This window comes from Ascaphus truei, chromosome 4 (genome assembly GCF_040206685.1).
Source record: "Ascaphus truei isolate aAscTru1 chromosome 4, aAscTru1.hap1, whole genome shotgun sequence".
NCBI lineage: Eukaryota > Metazoa > Chordata > Amphibia > Anura > Ascaphidae > Ascaphus > Ascaphus truei.
In genome coordinates, this window is record NC_134486.1 from 316756630 (window position 1) to 316775994 (window position 19365).

Sequence of the window (19365 nt, forward strand, 5' to 3'; positions counted from 1 at the left end):
CTTATATTATTGATGAACATAGCAGATCTCCTCTAGGGACAGGAAGACTGGATGATTATAAACGAGGACTTAGAAATAAGGACGAGCTTCAAAAACAATTTGTGTAAAAAATAAATAAATAAAACGATGGCTGATTGGTGTCATAACATTTGAATCATCATTGCCTCAACTGTAATAGGCCTTCTCTATTTAACAAGATGGCATACCTTATTCAGCTTCCCAAGTGCAGATATTAAATCAGCCCATTCGCTGGAGTATTCAAAGTTCTTTAATGCTTTGTCAACAGCTGCCACATAATTTCTATACTTGGAGTCACTCAATAATTCCACTTCCTCCGTGTTCATTCTCCCACCAAGTCCCGCTAGAGACCACCTCTATGCTCATGGGAAACCATCACCTAAAAGAGGTGCAAAGACAAACATGGTTACTATATCTGTTATTTTAATAAAACATTTCCCCCCCCCTCCATTTTTTTTAACAGATCTCATTATATTAATGGACACCACACGCAAAAATATTGTGTGTCACTTTATTCCAAGCTTATTTCACAAGCCTAAGAACAAGGTGCACTATATAAAGATTGATGACCATATTTAGTAAGCAGTCTTCTGTTTGATTGTTGTTGACAAAGGTCCACGTGGTGCTGAAACGTTGAATATTTAGAAATAAAGGTCCACTGGTTGTGCCTATTTTGGGGGCTGCTTCTCCCAGGATCATCACTTCGGATACATTTTTTACGGAGCACCCGTGGCAGACATCTGGAGTTAACAGAGTGCTGTCTATCTAACATTTGTTAGAAGTGTCATGCAGTGTCAGAAGGTATTTCATGGCAGAAGACTGCCTAATAAATATGATCTTGGATCCTTGTGTCTCCCAAAGCTTTCTAACATCTTCACTGCAGACACTAAAGTAGAAAACATAGAATGTGATCGCCAAAATCTGGAAAGCTTAGCTGCCACACATGGTCATGTTCCCAATGTTGAACAATAGCGCATGGCACAACCAGCCTGGAATAATGAATAGGATTTATTGGTGATTGAAGCATGTACCCAGTTACTCTTACCGGTTATTTAAACAAGTCTACTGAATATTCGGTCTTTGCTCTACATACAGGCACAGGTTTGGTTTAGGAATCTTGCTTCAGTCTTACAGTTTGCCAGTATTCTGGAACATGAAGGACTCAGGCCTTCTTCCTAATTCTAGAGATAAATAGAACCGCTCACCTATTAAGTTCCTAAATATAAAGTATGCATAAAAGGTAAGGTGCATGTGGGGATAATTGCAAGACTATCTTGGTTTGATCCAGAAGAGGATCAAAAAGATAACCCAATTATGCACTCAATACATGTAAATCAAAATAACAGGACTGTAGTAGTCCCTCTCAGATTGAGATTATATTAGGTGGTCTAGTGACCGCCTAATATAATCTCAATCTGAGAGGGACTACTATAGTCCTGTTATTTTGATTTACATGTATTGAGTGTGTAGCCCCCTTTCCATGTGCCTAAGGAAAACTACACATACTGCTATACCTGTTGTTCACAGTTAGCCCAAGCCTCCGCGAGCCTGGGGTGAGCTCTTTCTCCTATGAGGGATCCCAGAGTTGGCAGGATAACATCTCACAGGAACCAATACAGTAATGAATACACACACACACAAGGTATAACACGATTATTTACTGAACAAACATATAACAACCATATAGCTGTAACCCACAGTAAAGCCCAATAACCTAACACATGGTGGTTCCACCCCAAAGTACGGAGGGCGTGGTGGCACCAATGACCCTGGTGTCCTTCCCAATGTCAGTCCCACCCAATGTATGAGGTAGCGCTACCCATGTGAACCGTTGGTTCACTTATACCTTCCTGGACACTCCTGTACCCAGGTGCAGCTAGTGGAACAAAGGTTCAGTCAGGTCCCACAACTTGGGGCCTCCAACACTGATCTCCTCACACCTTATGCGTGCCGATCTGCTCCATGAGGCGAGCTCCAGCTGCAGTGTCTCACCTAATGTCTCTTTGGCACCAATGCAACAGCACCTCTATGTGCTAATCGGGGAGCGTCTCTATCTGGGGCCTTCCCTACAATACACAGCTGGTTGTGACTCAGGGCCTAGCTGGGGCCTAAGGGCAATGACTAGGCCTAGTCCAAGGAAGCACTGCTCCCTGGACACTACCTGCTCCATTGCCTCTGTCCGACTGGCGTGCATATCCTCCGCTGCGGAGGATATCCTGCCATCTGCTCTAGCCCTATTGGCTGGCTAGCACCATATGGCATCCTAACCCAAAGGGTCCTGGGACTAGTACTGCCGCGCGGCGTCTTGCGGAGCCGTTTTAAGATGGCCACCACACCAACACTACTGCACATGCGCGAGATCTAAGATGGCCGCTCCCATACTCTCAGATACTACGCGGAGCTCCGGCGGCATCTTAGCGCACACTGCTACAAGTGCATAATTGGGGGATCTTTTGATCCTCTTCTGGATCAAAACTAGATAGTCTTCTTCCTAATTCACCACGTTGTTGCAACGTATCATAGTAAGGAATATCGCGAGAGTTTAAGCAATCCTGATTGCAGCTGTCAAGGACTTAAATGAGTGATAGATTTGGACCTGAAGCAAGAGATTACTTTAATATAATAATTATGATTTTGATAAGCTAGACTACTGTGAAATTTAGGAAGAACTTGGAGCCTTAACAGCAGTGAAATTCCCACAACGAGCGAGACTCCTCTAGAAGTCTGTGCGCACCGATACCAAGAGAGCTGTAAATATTACTGTATCAGTCTTACTTAAGTTGAGCCTAAAGACAAAAAGCGTATTATGCTCTTTTAACACCTTCAGTGTGGAGGTGCCTGTGATACCATGTACAGAATGACACTAACTGAAGGAAATAATTACTGATGTTGGCCTTCTGGGTTCATTTTTTTGGTTTTGTATTTACCCTCAATTCATTGTGAACTCTAAACACCAATGTATATATTGCTAGTTGTCTTTATTAAATGAGCAGAGACTGCTCTAGTATTGCTTTCATTTCTATAGCGAATGCTTGTTATATTGTAAAAAGGTATGCGGGACAGTGAGGGTGGGGAAGTTTTACTGGATTTCATTAATCACTGTCTAGAAAGTGATCATGGCAAATAAATACACAAAATGAAGTGTATTTTTTAGTAAGCATCATCAGAACAGATGTGCTTAATGCTACTGGCTTTCATTATACGTCTACAATATGATATAGCAAGGCAACAAATCACCCTTTTACCATGTATCTTGGTGATTTAGTGGCACTTCACACCATGCTTAACTATATCTTATGAACATATCCATTTTTACTTCTGATGCCCACGACAGAGTGCCTAGTGTACCTTTTGTGTAACGGTCCAATTGTATTTATGAAGAAAATAAGGCAAAATTTCAATGTGCATATTAGTAAGAGAAAAAAAAAAAACGGTGTTTGCTATACAGGCATACCCCGCTTTAAGTACACTCACTTTACGTACACTCGCGACTAAGTACATATCGCCCAATAGGCAAACGGCAGCTCACGCATGCGCCTGTCATCACGTTCTGAACAGCAATACCGGCTCCCTACCTGTACCGAAGCTGTACGCAAGCGGGGAGACTATAGAGCCTGTTACAAATGCGTTATTTACATCAGTTATGCACGTATATAATGATTGCTGTACAGTACATGCATCGATAAGTGGGAAAAAGGCAGTGCTTCACTTTAAGTACATTTTCGCTTTACATACATGCTCCGGTCCCATTGCGTACGTTAATGCGGGGTATGCCTGTACGTTTTCTTTGTACCATACATCAAAATAATATATATATATATATATATATTATTTATAAATATCGACACTCGTGTATAGTATATATTTATACTAACATGACACCAATTAGTTTTTCTTAGCCATTACATAAATAAAGCAAACATCTTGTTACTTTTTGCATGCAAAAAACCTGACAGATGCCCTCTAATTGGCATGCTGTTATAGAACAATATAAAAGTGTCACTAAGTTACATCAATCAGGGCTCCACAATAACGATTTTGTAGAAGAGGACTGCCACTGTTTTGCTTCTCACCTCCTGCAAGGAGAAAGCAATAAGACTGAGAATGCTTCCCCGTCTCTGCTCTATGGTCCGAGAGAAGCCCTGTCCACACCATGGTCCATTCACTCACCACAAGTACATTACGAGTTGAGGTATCTTTTGGACACAAATTCAAATCATGTTTCCGATTACTATTCCATGCAGGCTACATAGTTGACCTATGTTAATTTAGATGACGGACAAAATGGAAAAAAATCCTATTTCTGATCATATGGTCAACAACATATTGGGTGTCTGCAGAGTTTCTCTGTGGTAGTGTCCTATGAAGAGATTTTATTTCTAAAGAAAGTGACAGTATGCAGAAAACCTCTGCTACCTTTCTACCCACCAAAATCTAAATCTGTGAATGATTAATGCAGGTGGAACCACTCTCGCCCACAATCGTGGCTTCTCTCTGCCCAGCACTGCTAGTTGCTTCCTACTACTGCACTGCTCTTCCCTCATTTTAAACTAGTCTGTTGTAAAAGGACAGTAGTAGGATAGTAATAAGCCAGGAGGTCGTGACCACAGGGCCAGGAGGATGCTGTAATGCTCCACACTTCTTCCACATCAGAGTAGAAAAGGGGGATTATGTCAAGAGGGCCACATAACTGTAGTCTACCAATATCTGACACGCTCCCATAATGCCAGAGACTGCTTTCTCTCCCACAAGCGTGTCACCTGCCCCTGATCTCAGGAATGGAAGATAAATGCCTCCCCTCTTGTTCTGATGGTATCTACTGGTCCCCAAGTGCTATGGAATTTATCTAGCCCAGAAACAAGCAAAAAAGAAATCATACTGTATCAACAGGGCTACATGTGTGCTAGTACTTGTGACCTCCCGTGGACGGTATAGGGCACACATTCAATGTTAGCAATCTTCTTCACATTTGGGACTTTGGAATTATTTTGGGGGGTTAGGGGGGGGGGAGATTAACATGAGATTAGAGAATCGAGATTAGAGGATCGAGATTTAGATATACAGTATTTTATGTGCCATTACAAAATACGTTACAAAAAAACTTTCCAAAAAAAATATGGCTGTCAGCGTCACCCAAGAGCTGCAACACCACGCTCTTATTTGCCCACTGGCGTGATGCTGACCTGGTGGCCATATCACTTTGTTCAGACAATTTTGCTCAAATAGCGTGCATTTCATATTTTGAAAATAAAATAATAATGATGAATTGCTGCATTTAAAAAACTAAAAAAAAAAAAAAGAGAGATAAGAAAGACTGACTGAAGTCACCCTGATCATGAATCGTGTGCATGTTTTTCTGGCAACGTAACTACAAAGTTTTTTTTAAGTGGATCATTAGATGCAAGTTGTTAAATCCTTAAAGACATTTTATGGTCTTCCCAACTATGCTAAGCACAGGACTGAAAGAAAAGAAGTTAGGTCAGACAAGTCAGATTATCCAGTATGTTATTTCAGGAGAATAATTGACCATTTGGTGCACTCACTTTCAGTTGCGGTCACATGAAGCCTGGTTTTATTACAAAGACTGAAGTTCCACACACAGACTTTGGCGATAACATGGATTCCAGGGCCGCTCTGTTACATTACAGGCACCATTAAAATGCATCGTGTCAGTTTGCAGTCAGCCTTTGCCAGCTGTCACTTGATGATGAGGAAGGAACATTGTTTTTCAACCTTACCTGTAACACAGTAAAGCTCCAATGAACATACTGTATTCATCTCTTGAAGGAGCCAGTCTCCTTAGGAAATTACTTGCAATTAGTTATGGGTTGATATGGATACCAAAAACTTTTAGTACCACCTGCTGTACAGACTAAAGTTTCTGAATGCCTCTCTGCTATATCATCCTGGATGGCCCTCTGCCGCCTTAAACTTAACAAGGCAAAAACAGAGCTCCTCATACTTCCTCCCAAATCTGGCCCTACTACCTCCTTCCACATTACTGTCGCAAGTAGTATCATTCAACCTGTAGCCCAAGCACGCTGCATGGGGGTTACACTTGACCCCTCTCTCACATTCTCTTCTCACATTCAATAGGGAGCCAAAACCTGTCGTTTTTTCCTCTGCAGTATTACAAAGATACGCCCTTTCCTCTGTTGCTCAACTGCAGAAACTGACACAGGCCCTCATTCTCTCCCATCTCGACTACTGTAACCTCCTGCCGCTCACCTGTCTCCCCTACAATCTATCCTAAATGCTGCTGCCAGAATCGCTCTTTGTCGCAGGGACTCCCTTTCCAGAATGTTACTGTTATGTCAGAAGCACTTGTGTTATTTATATTATTTGTTATCAATATGATTGTCACGTGTATTACTGCTATGAAGTGCTATGTACATTAATGGCGCTATATAAATAAAGACATACAATACAATATCCTGCTCTTAAAATTATGATTTTGTATTTATTTTTTCTTACATTTTTAAAGCTTCTATGGTTACCATTGCAACCTTTAGACTGCACTGGGCTCTGGGTAGAGCTCAATTTTAGCCTCCCAGGCACTTCTCTCAAACAAAGCATCAGAGTTTACAAATAAAAAAAAGTGTTGCAAATGGCAAAAATTGATCTCTTCAAATTAAAAAAAAAAAATTAAAAAGCACTAAAAATTAAAAATCCCCACGGACTGCTGTTTTAACTACAAAAAGTATAATGCAAAAATGAAGTAGTAAAGAACATACGTTAAAAATGTTTGCAACCCACCTGAGGTTTGCAGAACAGTGTATGAGATATGGACTCAATCCTTAGGTTGGCAGTGAGTAGTCTTGAGAACCACTATAAAAATTACATGTACAGTATCAGATATCTGCAGACCATGCCATGTCTGACATGTGATCTACCTACTGCAATGGACTTCTAATATTAGTGATATGCCACAAGAGAAACCTAGCCAACCGCACCAGGTTCAGAATGTATTACTGTTCAAATAAAAAGTTTGACATCTGTATTATGATTGGAGTATCGAGGCAACAACTACAACGGATGGATTGCAAGTCTCCTCTCAGCAACCAGTGCTATTTTCTCGGTCTCAATAGAAAATACATCTTATGGTTGGAAGACAGTTATGCTCCTAATGTGCTCTCTTTATATAGTGTGTGAATTCGCAGGGAGGGAGTATCCTGGATGTGATATGCAATTTCAAAAGTCCAGCACGTTTAGCTCAACATCTACTTCTATACACACCAACTTTTACAGCCCGAGGGGGTGCCACTTGTTCTCCATCCCTGGACCTTTCAATGGAATCTAGTTCTTCAGGTTATTGTTACCTGGGTATTGTAAACTGCATGGGTAGATAATTCACTGTAAAAGGTCAGGCTAATGTTAGTATGTTAACGACAGACAACACAACATTAACAAAAGGAGCCAGGAGCCTGAAAGGGAAAACTGGTGCACTTGGTCCAGAAAACAAGACTCCATATTTAATATTCAAAAAAATATATAACAAAGGGGTGTTCAGCTTCGTCTCTGAATAGATAGTAGATTTGTGGAAGACCTCCCTAAAGAAGGTACTTAATGTGACTACCGTTACTAAATTAACCCCTTTGCAACATGTTACTGTCCCATTTTGGGTTCAAAATGCATACATTGGAGAGATACTGAACCCAGAAATGAAGCTGGGTCTGTGATATAACAATATATACGGAATAATAAGCAGACATGGTGAAGACAATTGTCTCTAGTTAACTATAGAGATACTTCTCTCTTTGTAGATACAAATCTGTAGATCCTCAGAAGGTCTCTCATTTCGACCTAATAACGTGATGTTCACTAACTAGAGAACACTATTTTTCTTATTATTGTGGATCCTCAAAGCTAATGAGATGCAAAACACCCATCGTAATGTTACCTGGATGAACAATTATAGTGTTAAAAAAAAAAACCACACTGCACATGTGCATTTGAAAAGTGTTATTAGCGAACATCAGTTAGTGATGCATGTATTAGTGTGGCCCCAACAATGCACCCATGAGCATGTAACAATTTAAAATAAATACACAAGCCCAACTGCAAACCTCAGCTATTTTCTACTGCTACACAGTGGCTGACTAACCTTCCACCACCGCTGGGGCTACTGCTGCTGGGACAGGCAGAATAAGAAGCCAAAAGTTTAATGAGGAGGAGCTGGAGATCTTAATAGAAGGTGTGCTGGATAACCACTCCAAATTAATGGCGGCTCTTTACCAGAAGACCAGCACTGCTGAAAAGTTGCGCATTTGGGGCGCATGATACAGCGCATTAACGCTCTCTGGGCAATACTGTCCAGACCATTAACATGCTAAAAAAGCGTTGGGCGCAAAGTAAGACCAAAGTGTACAAAAAAAAATTGGCAGATCGTGCTGTCAAGGCTAAGAGGACTGGAAGAGGCTCACCTGTCCCCTTGCACAGATTGGGAAGCTGGTCAGCTCAGTGATCTCATGCTCCCAGGTAGTGGAACTATCTGAACTTGTGGACTCTACAGATCACTGGTAAGTGACACTACAGTACATATATAATACACTAGATATCAATCTCATGTATACATGTTACTTTAGACACATCAGAACAAACATTACTGTCTTATTTGCAGTGCACTCACACATACAGCTGAGAAATACTTCGCTAAATAACGTATGTGACATGCTTACATGTGTGTCCTCATAAGATTACAAAACACTATGGACCATGCCTTGCACATTGCAGTAAGAGATCAATCAGTATAAAGTAATTAAAAAAAAAAAAAGATAAATGAAATGACTAAATGGTGCAACGGAAACAGGGAGGAACCCTATTTCCTCCACACAATAAGTATACACTAAAATATGTACCCAGCACTCAGTAATGACTAGTAGATAATGGAATAAGTCAAAAATGATTTAATATGTAAATTAGAATAACACAAGGTCAAAGACACCGAGGGGTATATATGTGATAGTGAAAAATGGTAATCTAATAAGTGGAGTAAATGACAAAGGGAGGAAAGGGAGAAACAGGGGAAGGGGAAGGAAAGAAAAAGGATAACGTCGGGGAAAATAAGGGGAAACAAAAGGGGAGGGGGGGGGGGTGATGCAGAGGAAGGGGGGCAACATAAAGGGGAAGCAGGGGGGGTGATGCAGAGGAAGGGGGGCAACGTTTCGGGGATGAGCCCCTTCTTAAAGCCCGTTCCCAAGGATCAAGGATGACCGATGGTACTTCCCTTGTGCCCTGTTACAAAACTCCCTAAAACCAGTAAACTTAAGAGATAGCGTTACAAAAAAAACCACACCTTATGACTGTAGATAATTGAAATTCAAAATGGGAAATATAACAAGTGGGTACAGTACATAAAGTAGTATTCTGGAGCATAGTGGGCTCCTTTAATCCATGTCCAGTACAAATGAATATAGATGCTGCACACCAAAAAACAAAATAGTATAACCAAAGATACAATTATCGGTGTATCCCGTGTATGAACGATAGCCTGTATCCAAACCAATGTATATAGTAGCTGAAGGAACACAGGGCACAAACGGATTTGAAGTAATCAACCTAATTTATTGAGCCAAACACTGTGTATAAGTTGATTACTTCAAATCCGTTTGTGCTATGTGTTCCTTCTGCTACTCCTTAATCCATGTCCCATGAAAGCCTATGTAGGCAAAGTATGTAGTGACCTATCCAAAGAGAAAGAAAGCGAGAAAGCGAGAGGGATGACAGAACACTGATTACAAGTCACCAAAACAGTTCAATACAGACCAGGCTGTAGTGTGCAGCGTAGGGAGAAAAAAAGATAGCACTGGTGTGGGGAGACAGTCTGTGGCATCCCTCTGTCTAAACCTCACGTGTGGAGGTTGTTGCCTATTTCAGGAGCATAAAACTGCTCACTGATTACAATAAAACTACTTTAAGCAACGCTTAGTCATCATCTCAAAAAGTTATATTCAAATCCGATTCATTATCTTATGAAAGGTCTCAACACCCACTATACCCAGCACGTATCTAAGATTCATCATCACCAACCTGCTTCTAGTCTTAAGGTTCACTGAAAAATCTTTTTGCACACCCCACAGCTTAACCTATTGACCCGTGTCCCTCAAATCATCTTCCTGTATAAATTAATTCAAGACATGTTAGCCATAGCAATCATGTTAATCACTTTTAAAGTACTCAGCGTAGCTTAGTGCCTGTTATTGCTCCACAAATTGGTTACAAACAGTAGCATGCCTCAGCTCTTATTCATGTGCATGGAAGTAAAGGCCTTCTAAAGTTTAGCAACAGTTTGTGGATCAGAGCCTCTATATATTGTACAGTTAGTCCTCGTTTTACGACGCTTCGTTTTACGACGAATGGCTTATCCGACGCTGTCCAATGCACCCCTATGGCCGGTTTTACGACGCAGAAATGGCTTATCCGACGCTCTTACGACGCTTTGCAAAGTTGCAACATTATGTCAATCAGAAAGCTGCAGTCAGAGAAATCATCCAGATCAGTCTGTGTGAAGGTTTTGTGGTATATTTATGCCTTTAAACATGTCTAACAGTTTTATTATACAGTTCTGGATTCAATAAATAGAATCTTTACATCATAATCTATGTGTGTGCAGCATAATCTTATTGTTTGAGTAAAATATTTTGTGTATTTTAGCATTAAAAATGCCTTCAGGAACGGAACGTTTAATTTAAACAGTGTTCCTATGGGAAAACGGGTTTCGCTTTACGACGCTTTGCTATCCGACGCCATATTGAGTAACGCATTGCGTCGGATAACCGAGGACTGCCTGTACTGCCAAAATATTCTAGAAATCAAGAGACGTAAAAAAAATGGCTGTTTGGTCTAAGCAAAATTGATCCTAATCTGCCGACATGTACTCAAGTATGAATGTCTTTGATATGATGTATTTCTTTTTCAGGAACACGGATATATCTATGGATGGACAGACCCAGGATGAGAAGCCCACGATGATCCTCTAACTCACAGAGGTTACAGATGAGCCTGCTGAGCCAGCTGCACCTGAGGCTGCCCCACCTGCCATTCTAGCTGCAGAAAAGCCAGGCAACATCTGCACCTAATGCAGCAGTTTTGATGGAGCAGCAGAGGGTTGGATCTCAAGCAATATCGGCCCATCTTGTTTGTATTGAGGCCAGGGAAGCCATTAATGCAAAGGCAGGAGCAAGCAGGTTGAGAGCAGCCATCACTTCGCCGAGGGAGAATAATGCTGCACACATTGAGAGCGCACGCTACTGCTGTAACCACCAGCTTAGCCCAGGTGACCGCAACGTTAAATGTGCTCACCTGGGCAATGCAGCAGGGGCTGGGCAGTTTTTCTGCCCCCTCGGTGCCAAGTACCCCAGGAGAATCCCCGGAGACCCTGGCCACATCAGTGATATCCCCAGTAGTCGAGACTCCTCCTCCACCAGAGAAGGCCACACCATGTCCTCTTGGGGGAATGTGTGTGCAGTGGGAGAGGCCGAACCCGTGGGCCAAATGCAGGAGGCAGCGCCCCAGCGAGAAACAGGCATTGGCCTTTACATCATTGTAAATAAGTTCATTGCTCCTGTTAATGTATATAGATCTTGTTGTAGTTTGTCAATAATGTAATTTTTTTCACACAGTACCTCAACTGTGTGTAATAAAATATTATTTTTGCTACTTCTGCCTCCTAGAAATTCTTGTATGCTGATATTGTATACACAATATTAGGCCACATAAACATATATTAGATTCCCTTTAATAATTACAAATCATATAATTGATAATCCCTTGGAGGAAAACAACAAACAAACTATGAATCTCCTGCTGTGTTTCAACCACATATGTTCCACCATATGTTAGTATAACATGTAATGAAAGGGTTAAATCCTATAATTAGTCCATTCATACGAGTACCACTTAGTCTACAACGGAAAGGGGAAGGTCCTATTTGTCGAAATAATGCAATGCTCCTCAGAGAATGGATGTGAGGGCAGTTTTTGGCTGGCGCTAAATATTGCAGCGTTATTCCCATGGGTTAACAGGTGTGAGGATCTCCATTGTTGGGTCAACTGCTCATTACCATATAATTTGCACAGGAGTAAGGAAAAAATCCATTAAGGATACATTTTGAGGCCATTTTCCTTCAAAATAACGGAACATCGTAGTATTAAGCACCTTTGGGGATATGCATTACGAATTCCGAAGCGTTACAATTAGATAACGCTACGTTAAAAAACTAGCGACCTTCTGAGGCTTTACCTACCCCACTGATCTTAATTAACGCACATCAGAAAACATACTACTAACATGTAGATCTCCAGATAAAATAAAACTGCATCAGTGGTCGTTATCAAAGGTCATCATTCTCCATCCACCCTTAATATACATTCATTATAATGATATCTGTGATGACCGATGATGACATGTTGCTCAGTGCATTGGAGAAGTTGTACAAACACCATTAACATTCAAACAACCTAATCTCTTCTAAGCCTCAGGGACTTGGAGTGCACCAAGTTCTTCACTACGCCCTCCCCTAATAAACATAGCCAGATTTATTTAAACGTACTCCTGTGTAACTGACTTCTATTGTGATTTCAATCTCTGCTGTACGACCTGAACAGGCTTGTCAGGATCCATTGGTCACAACCACTCATTGGCAAAACAGGCTCGTCTTGTGTGGCCTCCCTGCACAGCTCATTAGGGAAAAAAGTAGTCTATAAAAGCAGGCAATGTTTTTGTATACCTTCAAAATCATATGCAGCAAGATTTCCAGCAACAAGAGTTATTTTCTGTATCTCCAAGTACTGTAACTTGCTGAAATATTTTAAACAGATTGCCTTCTTGGGCAAATTGAATTCCTATACTATAATAGTCTTACTGGGGGGTAAAAATGGCAGACAGGTTTTATTGGGTTGATTTGTCATTCACTTATTGGCAGTGTATCTGGATCTGAAAGGCATTTAAAGGGGGCATTCCCTCCTGGAACTAAAGTAACATGTTTAATATATTAAACGTAGGTGATCATGGATATACTGTAGCACCTATATAAGTAGATGATATTTCATAATCAATGCTCTGTGTTCAACTGAGTTAGGGTCTGTATGTGCAATCTCTCTAATTAGAATGTCGGCAAAAGATTTGCCAATTTCTAGGTCAGGTGCAAAGTCAGCAGCTACAGGTGACAGGGGACACTAACATTTGTGCTAACAAAATATTGATCCTGTCTGACTCCCCTGCTGATTGCACTGCAATGTGTTGCGGGACCCTTTGTTTAACCCTTTCACTGCCGGCCATTTCTTGGCCAGAATTCCAAAAGCACATTTCCTGTTGCTTAGCTCTACACGGCACCTCAAATGGGAAGCATGGGGGGGAGGGGGGGGGAGGGGGGGGGAGGGGGGGGAGGGGGGGGGGGGGGGAGGGGGGGGGAGGGGGGGGGAGGGGGGGGGGGGGGAGGGGGGGGGAGGGGGGGGGAGGGGGGGGGAGGGGGGGGAGGGGGGGGGGGGGAGGGGGGGGGAGGGGGGGGGAGGGGGGGGGGAGGGGGGGGAAAAGAACAATGTCGCTAAAATCCAGGAACACAAAGCACACCAGAATTCATTATCAAATGAACAAACTCCCAACGACATAACCAGTTTGCCGTAAGTGCGCAGATGGAAAGTTCTCTCGATGTGTAACTAATGCTATAATTCACTATACAAAGCCCAGAATAGTCATAGCACAGTTTCGCTTCGTGATTGCCCTTCTCTACCTGCTCATATTTTACAAATATTATTAGAGTCAGTGGATTGCAAGGTCCATTAGCATCGCTTAGCCTATATGGCCCCATCTGCCAATCATCAAAATGAGATCGACTGCTTCAGTGGGATGTCTACACCACATAAATAACACAGAGCTACTAGATGCACACAGGAAACACCAGTGACACGGTCACCTTCCACTGATAAACCTTTTGTATCCTCATGCATTTACACACCTTTCTCCCTCCTCCCCCACCCCCCCCGTATGTGCTCATCTTCCTGCTAGCATTGATCCCGCTACTCTTTCACATCGCCTTTCTTCCATCTCTCTCCTTGCATCGTCCCCTCTGGGATCCCGACTCTTGGCACTACTCCAGCTTCTCTAGAAGCGACACCTCTCCCCATCAGCCAAGCCTGGGAATCACACATCTCTTCCCTGGACCCTTTCATTTGGGATTACCTCTCCTCCATCTCCTTCTACATTCAGGATCACGATCACCCCCCCAGAATTTGGTATGAAGCTTCTCCCCCTTTCCTATTTCTGATAACACCCCCCCCCCCTCGGATTTAGGGTCACTCCTGCCCTCCCGCTGGATTTAGGGTCACACCTGCCCTCCTCCCCCTAGTCTCACCTGTGCAGAGCAGCGCCGCTCACAACCCAGCTGACAGCTCCCGGCATGCAGCGGGGCCCGGGCTTGTCCATGACGTCACTGGCGGGCGCCAGTGTGGGAACCCTAGTGTGTGTGTTTGGGGGGGGGGGGGGGGGGGGGGGAGAGGGAGAGAACCGGGCGGCCATCTTGGGTTCGGGCACAATCCCAAACATCCTGTTTATTAACCCTCATGTTGATGGTGCCCTCACGCTTCTGTATTAGCCGGTTTTAGACATTTTTTGGCAACTACAAAGAGATTTACGGGCAATTCCTCCCAAATCAATGATGGCCGCCGAGCTCGGCACGTTCAGGAACGTAGTTACGCAGCTCCCTTCTCGATCAGCCACGTGATTACAGCAAGCAGCAAGGATTTCGAGCTCTCAGCAAACCAAGTGCTCCCCTAGTGGAGGAGCGAGCAACTGCAGCCTACTGTGCAGGAATTCTGGATTTTCACATGCTACATTGACAGAGGAGGAGTCAGCTGATTGAGTGATTCATTCATTGTACAGTCAAGTTAAAGGTAGAAAAGAGCAATGTCACCTGGAATTAAACCAAACCGACCCCAACAGCCACTTCTTTAACAGACACCTAAGTGTTTGTGTGACGCTGTATTGCGGGTCTCTTTCTCGGGGTTACCCGCTATACAGCGTCTCAAAACGCGTAGGATTACTGTGGTGATGTCATCGGAGGAGGCCGGTTGGCTGCGAATCGGAGGCGTTAGAGCCGCGCGACCTATCAGACGGACATAAAGAACCCTTACCAGAGGCGCAGTGCTAATCACCATACTAAGGCTGAGTCCATAGAGACTGCAGCCGTGCGGACTAAGGAGGTCAGAGCCTCCGCTGCTGGGAGCCTGATATACCCCAGGCTCCCAGCAGCGGAGGCTCAGACTTCCTTAGTTCGCGCGCCGTCCGGGGGCGTGTCGGGGGGGCGGGCCAGTGACGTCATGGAGCTGGCGAACCGCTCACGTGACCGGCGGCTACTGTGTGTGTGGTGCGTTACCTGCGGCTCACAGGAGGTCTGAGCCTCCGCTGCTGGGAGCCTGGGGTATATCAGGACCACTAACAGTGCAGGTTTTTACGGATACCCCAGCTAGAGCATAGGTGGTTCAGTCAAAATGATTGGGCCACCTGTGCTAATGAGAGACTATCCTTAAATCCTGCACTGTTAGCGGTCCTTAAGGACTGGAGTTGGGGACCTCTGATTGATCCTTCTAATGCCAACGCCTCCACCTGTGCAGGATCCTAAAAGTGTTGGATAACCCCGTCACAGGACAATGTACCCAGTAACACACACACACCAGAATATGGTATAACAATATTTACAACGTACAAACTGAATGTACACATATAATACACAATCACACCATATAAGGCGTATAGCGATAATCCTGCACAGTATCATCACAGTACTTGGGTGCAGGGGCACCAATGTCTTAGTGTCCGACCCACAATAGGCACTCCCAGCCCAAGTGTGTTTGACAGCGCTGCCCACAACTAACGTGTGTAGAGTTGGCACACTTGGTGATACCTGTCGGGTACTCCAGCACCCGGTAGCGCCGACTGTAGACAAGCAGCTGTCCGATCCAATGCTGTCGTCGTCAGCGACGAGTTCGCTTTCACGTGGGGTGGTGTCCAGCAGGAGTGTCCCACCGTTATAGTCTCTCTTTGTACGTGGTGGATCTGGTCCCAGACCACCTGATGCCAGATTGCAGTCCCGTCCTGGTTGTGTCCCTCACGCTTATGCTAGAGGGGCAGTGTCACTATCTACTGGGTCTTTCCGTGCAGCAACCACAAGCTCAAGGGGGAGTTGGGGCCTAGCTGGGGTTGGATCACCGCACGGCAGCCCCTCACCTCACTAAGGGGACTGCCATAGTGTAGCTGCAGCTCGTCAAAAATAGGTTCTTGGCTACATGCGGATCAAGCGCTCCACCTAAGATGCGAAGGTGAAGGGAAGTGTCCGGTGCCACAGCAGACAGTGAAATTTGACTCCAACTCCGGTAATAGTACAAAAGGGTTTATTGAGAAAAAACACACACTAAGAACAGCAAGCTACAACACAGCCGCCTCCTCTATGCGTTTCACGCTGTGGTAGCGCTTTGTCTGGGAGTCTCCCACTGTCTGCTGTGGCACCGGACACTTCCCTTCACTTTCGCATGCTTCTTCTGCCGGATGCACGCTGCTGGAACATAAATCAAGGCGAAGTAGGACCCAGGATGGTAGAGCTGACAGGTAAGCTTGCTGCCCCTGAGCCCCGACTACATGGTGGTCCCTCCCCATTCTCCATTTTGCTGTTCCCTAGACAGCCACTCACACCATCTGGTGTTGTATTTACCAAGCGCATGAATACATGAGCGCATGACTGTAACAGTTCTGTTCCTCCTAAGATGCCTGCCCACGTATACAGAACACAGGATAGAACAGGGCTGCATGGCACAGTCCCATGGACCTCCTCAGAACACTAAAAGTTACATACACACGTCATGTCCATAGGTGAAACAGAAGCATGTTTCTGGGTCCTGCTGCAAAATCCTGTCCTGATGAATATAAATCTCAGCAGCGCCTCCAAATGTAACGGGTTTTCCCCCACCCTCTGGGAGATCTGCCTGTTACAGGGTGTGTAATGCTGTTTACCTGCTGAATCACAGGATGCTGATCTTTCTGCCGGTGGTATGGGGAAGACAGGACAGGCTTTTGGGTAATGTTTAGTTCTTCTTTTGTTGGTTCAGCGTCTCCATCCCCTGCAGGCTCCAGGAGTGCCAGAGGCAATCCCTGCAGCAGAACACTCGAATACTCCCCTTGATAGATTGCACTCAGAGGCAGGAGTATATTGTATAAACAGGAACTTATTGTCCAACAGCAACAATCAGCATACACTGCATACACTTGGTTCCCAGCCTTGTGATGGTCCCTGAACTCAACCCCCAGGCATGGGCCCCAACGGTCGGTTCTGGCAAGGACAGCCGTCACCGGTTAGGTACGTGTTTTATACAGCGTAGAGTGTTTTATTCATTTTTTTACTGGACAGTTCGGTTCAATACTGGACACCTGGCAATCCAAAGTACACTAGTAGGTGAAATGTTTTCTTATGGAGTCGCAGTACGTGTTTTATACAGCTGGGCTATTTTCAGTGTTCAGAACAGCAACTGCAGAGCATAAAACATGCTCAGGGTATATACTGTATAAGAAGAACATAGTGCAATATGCAAAACTAAGTGAAAAAAGGAGGTAAAAAGGGGATGTATCCTACTCACATGGAATAAGAATTATTCAGGCACATTTAATATAAGGGGGTTTAGTGAAGAAGCGTTTGATATTCAAGCAGTGTTCAATGGAACGGATGAAACAATGAAACTCCCCGATGAATATGTTGAAAAAACAGGACGGGCATAGCATGATATCGTTTATAAATGTACAGCCGGTTAATCCAGGGGCAGAGTCTGACTATATTTCAAATATTTATTTTCTGTTTCTAGTAGCAATGCATAAAGGGATCTTCTCTCTGTACCGTGGATCTCATTTACTTTAAACAAAAAAAATGTAAGTCTAGGTGTTAAAATAAAAAAGCACTGGTCATTAATATCACTCTGTCCCTCTGAGCAGAGGCAGAAACCCGGGAGCACTTCAATATGTGAAGAGCTTGTCATCATTACTTTTATAGGAGCAAGATGGGAGTTTTGTAATGGACGAGAATAAATCTCACGTTGCAGTTCATACATGTGCCTGCCAGGTGGCGCTGCAGGAAGAGCTGGTGAGGGCGGCAGATCCCGGATATAGTCCTCTTGCTGCTCCCTGCACAGTGATGTGACACACTGCACACGTGGGGAGAGCGAGAGGCTGGAGAGTCTGAGCAGATACAACTCACATCCAAGCGTCTTCCAGACAAGATCGCTCGCCGCCTACACCGCTTTCCGCAGATAAAATCACTGCATTTCTAACACAGCTTTCTTCACCAGAAACCCACACTCACCCTCCTGCAAACTACATCACCTGCATCTCACTCACCCTCCTGCTGACTACATCACCTGCATCTCGCACTCACCCTCCTGCTGACTACATCACCTGCATCTCGCACTCACCCTCCTGCTGACTACATCACCTGCATCTCGCACTCACCCTCCTGCTGACTACATCACCTGCATCTCGCACTCACCCTCCTGCTGACTACATCACCTGCATCTCGCACTCACCCTCCTGCTGACTACATCACCTGCATCTCGCACTCACCCTCCTGCTGACATCATCACCTGCATCTCGCACTCACCCTCCTGCTGACTCCATCACCTGCATCTCGCACTCACCCTCCTGCTGACTCCATCACCTGCATCTCGCACTCACCCTCCTGCTGACTCCATCACCTGCATCTCGCACTCACCCTCCTGCTGACTCCATCACCTGCATCTCGCACTCACCCTCCTGCTGACTCCATCACCTGCATCTCGCACTCACCCTCCTGCTGACTCCATCACCTGCATCTCGCACTCACCCTCCTGCTGACTCCATCACCTGCATCTCGCACTCACCCTCCTGCTGACTCCATCACCTGCATCTCGCACTCACCCTCCTGCTGACTACATCACCTGCATCTCGCACTCCTGTAGAATAGATTCCCTCTGACAGCATCACTTGATCCTTCATCCTTTTGAAATCCTCACCTGAGCCCTCCCTCTTGAAAGACAAACACACAATTTGAGCATCCCTCTGAGCTATGGAGTCCACCGTCCTTCTGGAGATAAGGAAAATGATGCAGAGTGGGATACTGATATTGGGGTAACAATCATGTTTTCTAAAAATGTTAGTTATTTTTTCAGAAATGGTGTAATGTTAACATATTCTTTCAGATACCTGGATATGTAGCACTTGTGAGATCAGAACAGCCTCAGTATCCATAATAAGAGCTGATACACTTTAACAGTGTTGCTTACTCAGCCATATATGTGACCAAGTTGGAGGCACTATTGCATTAACCAATCACACAGG

The 19365-nt window shown here is 44.3% G+C and overlaps 2 protein-coding genes across 10 annotated transcripts in view; one reads left to right on the top strand and one right to left on the bottom strand.

Annotated features, from left to right (window-relative positions):
• The window catches only part of DOP1A (DOP1 leucine zipper like protein A), a 75803-nt gene extending 61337 nt beyond the window's left edge, over positions 1–14466 (bottom strand). For 4 of the 5 annotated variants that reach the window (XR_012801162.1, XM_075597933.1, XM_075597934.1 and 1 more), the window contains exons 1-2: positions 14369–14466; positions 207–397 (exon numbers count right to left, since the gene is read on the bottom strand). Coding sequence is in view for 4 of the 5 variants with exons in the window: in XM_075597933.1 (XP_075454048.1) it covers positions 207–344 (138 nt within the window). In the remaining variant the exon portion in view is untranslated. Of the gene's footprint in view, positions 1–206; positions 398–5561; positions 5757–14368 lie in introns of all 5 variants that reach the window. The other variant, XM_075597932.1, reaches the window with a different exon arrangement.
• A 137-nt stretch (positions 14467–14603) lies between these two features.
• UBE3D (ubiquitin protein ligase E3D) overlaps positions 14604–19365 on the top strand; it is a 181082-nt gene continuing 176320 nt past the window's right edge. For 2 of the 5 annotated variants that reach the window (XM_075597937.1, XM_075597938.1), the window contains exon 1: positions 18182–19155. In XM_075597937.1, the coding sequence (XP_075454052.1) occupies positions 19094–19155 (62 nt within the window). In that variant the 5' untranslated portion in view covers positions 18182–19093. Of the gene's footprint in view, positions 14907–18181; positions 19156–19365 lie in introns of those variants that run through there. The other 3 variants (XM_075597941.1, XM_075597940.1, XM_075597939.1) reach the window with 3 other exon arrangements.